At 25.2% G+C, this 2,672-nt stretch overlaps 1 protein-coding gene across 1 annotated transcript in view; it reads right to left on the bottom strand.

Moving 5' to 3' along the window:
- Positions 1-368: 368 nt before the first annotated feature.
- The window catches only part of LOC108690043 (nuclear envelope integral membrane protein 1), a 3,138-nt gene continuing 834 nt past the window's right edge, over positions 369-2,672 (bottom strand). Inside the window, exons 3-8 of the mRNA XM_018197111.1 lie at positions 2,408-2,630; positions 2,153-2,319; positions 1,860-2,069; positions 1,666-1,790; positions 688-849; positions 369-608 (exon numbers count right to left, since the gene is read on the bottom strand). Coding sequence (XP_018052600.1) covers positions 473-608; positions 688-849; positions 1,666-1,790; positions 1,860-2,069; positions 2,153-2,319; positions 2,408-2,630 — 1,023 coding nt within the window. The 3' untranslated portion in view covers positions 369-472. The remainder of the gene's footprint in view (positions 609-687; positions 850-1,665; positions 1,791-1,859; positions 2,070-2,152; positions 2,320-2,407; positions 2,631-2,672) is intronic.

Here is a 2,672-nt window from a genome sequence, read left to right as displayed (position 1 = left end):
GAGTATAGAAAAAAATAGGAATATAAGAAAATAAACAATAATAAACAATAATTGTATTGTAAAATTTTTATTTATTTTTATGCAATTTCTCTCGTATAAACAGAAAAATATTACTAATATAAGATACACGTCATCTTCATAAAAAAATTATTTCATAAACATATATAGCTATACATATTTTTAAGGAATTCATCACATAGAATTGTTTAAGCGAAGATATAGACAAATTAATTTATATTATTATTTTAAGTACCTGTTTCATAATCTCTTTAGGTGAAAAACCTTTATTAACTCGTGCAAACAAAAAATAAATACTATATATATTATTATTAGGTTTAAACTATTATTATAAGAAGTAAATATGAATTTTTACATGATACTTCTTATGAAATTCTTATTTAAGCATTTGTACTCAGACATTGTAACTCTTCAGATTGGGATCCAATATCTAGGAGAGAAGATGCATTTCTATTCAGAAAAAGTCATCATCATCATCATCATCATCATCCGTGTATTCCCCCTTTTCTAAAATTTTCGAAGTCTCTTCTTCGTGTTCTTCGATTTCATCCTCTAATAAATGCGATTCTCCTTCCATAAATCTCGCAAATCTGAAAGATTCATATCTATATTGGTAATTACGATGCTTTATTACTACATATTGTGATATTAAATTTAACAAACTGAAACCTTATCGGATCTTTCAATTTTAAAACTGTCTTCCAAGGATTGCATTCTGGACTGGAGCAATAGTTTTGCAATCCTTTTAAAGCTTTCCTAGTTTGTCGTATTCCTTCTTGACGATATTGGTCTTCATTAATTAATTTTCGTTTTTCCGGAAACACGTGTTGCCTCATTTAAAAAAAGAAAAAGAAAAAGCTCTGTATTACCTCATTCATTTTCATATTCAAAGATAAATTGAAAAAAATATAAAAAAACCATCGTGTATCTAATACATAATTGCTTATTGCATATTTAGAAAATTTATAGAACTCAAATCTATCCAATAATAAAGATTAGATATTTGATAAGTTAGTGCGCTCATAAATTTTTTATGTAGGTATTTGTAAGATTTATGATATTAATTCTAAATAAAATTTATTAGTATAAAGATTAGTATAAAGATGAAACGCAATCTAAAAGAGAATATAATGCATTTTATTGCAAAAACTGAAAATACAACTGCTTAATATACAAGATACATTGTAAGTACAATTACTCAAAAATTATTTGAATTAAGCTTAATAAAAGTATATGAATATTTATATGATATATATAAAAACTATATACATAATACATAAAACCAGAAACATAGTATATAAAACTAAGTAAATATAACATACATAATTGTGCTTAAGAATTGTGCATTAGTAGATAAATGCTGTTTATATATTAATTTAAGCATTAGCAACATGTACATAACTTATTATTCAAATAATATTAAATATCCACAAAACTATAAATTATTATAAAATTAATATAAATGCATACACATAACAAAAAAGAAAAACAACAAACAAAGGGAGAAAAATGTGTATATAATGAATTAGAAGTTTATTCAAGTAATTAATTAAAAAAATTTTGACACAATTGCAATTTTGTGCAGTAGATCATAGCTGGCTAAAATAGCGAATATAATTATATATTACACATCCTATCGATGCTTACCAATACCTCTTTGCTTGCCCAAATGCTGCTTTCGGAAAGTTATAGAAAAGTATAACAATAATGCAACATGAAAAGGATGCTTCATGAAAGTGACTACTGTGATAAATCAGTGCCAATCCTACAAGCTATATGAACATAAAACAATTAAAAATAAATTAAAAAAAAATAACGTACACAATAAGATGATACATTACCTGCAAAAACCATTCTATTATTTGTTTTGTTCTCGGATTGGTAACTGGACCAAAACGGTAGCAAATTACGAAACTAATCAGAGATGTAACAAGAACATACCACATCATCCATTCTCTATATTGCATTATAATTAATTGCATGTTTTCCCATAATGTTTTAGCAATATAAAAACTCATCGATGCAGCAAATATTATGTACATAGTTTTTCCCTTAATAAGAAAAATATGTAAATACAATATTTTATTAAAAAATATATTAGAAACAAATATATATATTATATTAAAATAAATACCCGTGGAATCAATTTTCCAGTCACATATATTAAAATTATAACAGATAAACTGACTCCAAGTATTATGCCACAAGCATAATAAAACAATAAATTCCGACTTAATATTTTGGCACACCAAAAAACTATAATACCTGTTACCATCATTGTCAGTTTCCAAACATTGATACCTGATGATGAAGGATAATATATTATCAATTATATATATATATTTTAACATATAAAATGGAATAACCTCAAAGCAATTCAGATGCTTACGTGTTTCTTTCAGTGTCATTATATAGACAGATTCACTGGGAGAATCTATATAAATACCTATACATACATCTTCAAATGGATTAATTTTAAATTGCCTATGTTTTCCTGTATCAAATAGATTAAGACTCCATGATTTATCATTTTCATCATACTTTTGGTGGATTTCTTGAGGTGTTTTGCCATCATATAGAATATAGGAGTCTGAATTAATATTCAGATGCATCTGTAATAATAAAAGCTTGTATCATATATATATATGAAAATC

This window comes from Atta colombica, unplaced genomic scaffold, assembly GCF_001594045.1.
Source record: "Atta colombica isolate Treedump-2 unplaced genomic scaffold, Acol1.0 scaffold293, whole genome shotgun sequence".
NCBI lineage: Eukaryota > Metazoa > Arthropoda > Insecta > Hymenoptera > Formicidae > Atta > Atta colombica.
Note: the sequence above shows the minus strand (reverse complement) of the source record. Positions and strands in the feature narration are given on the sequence as shown.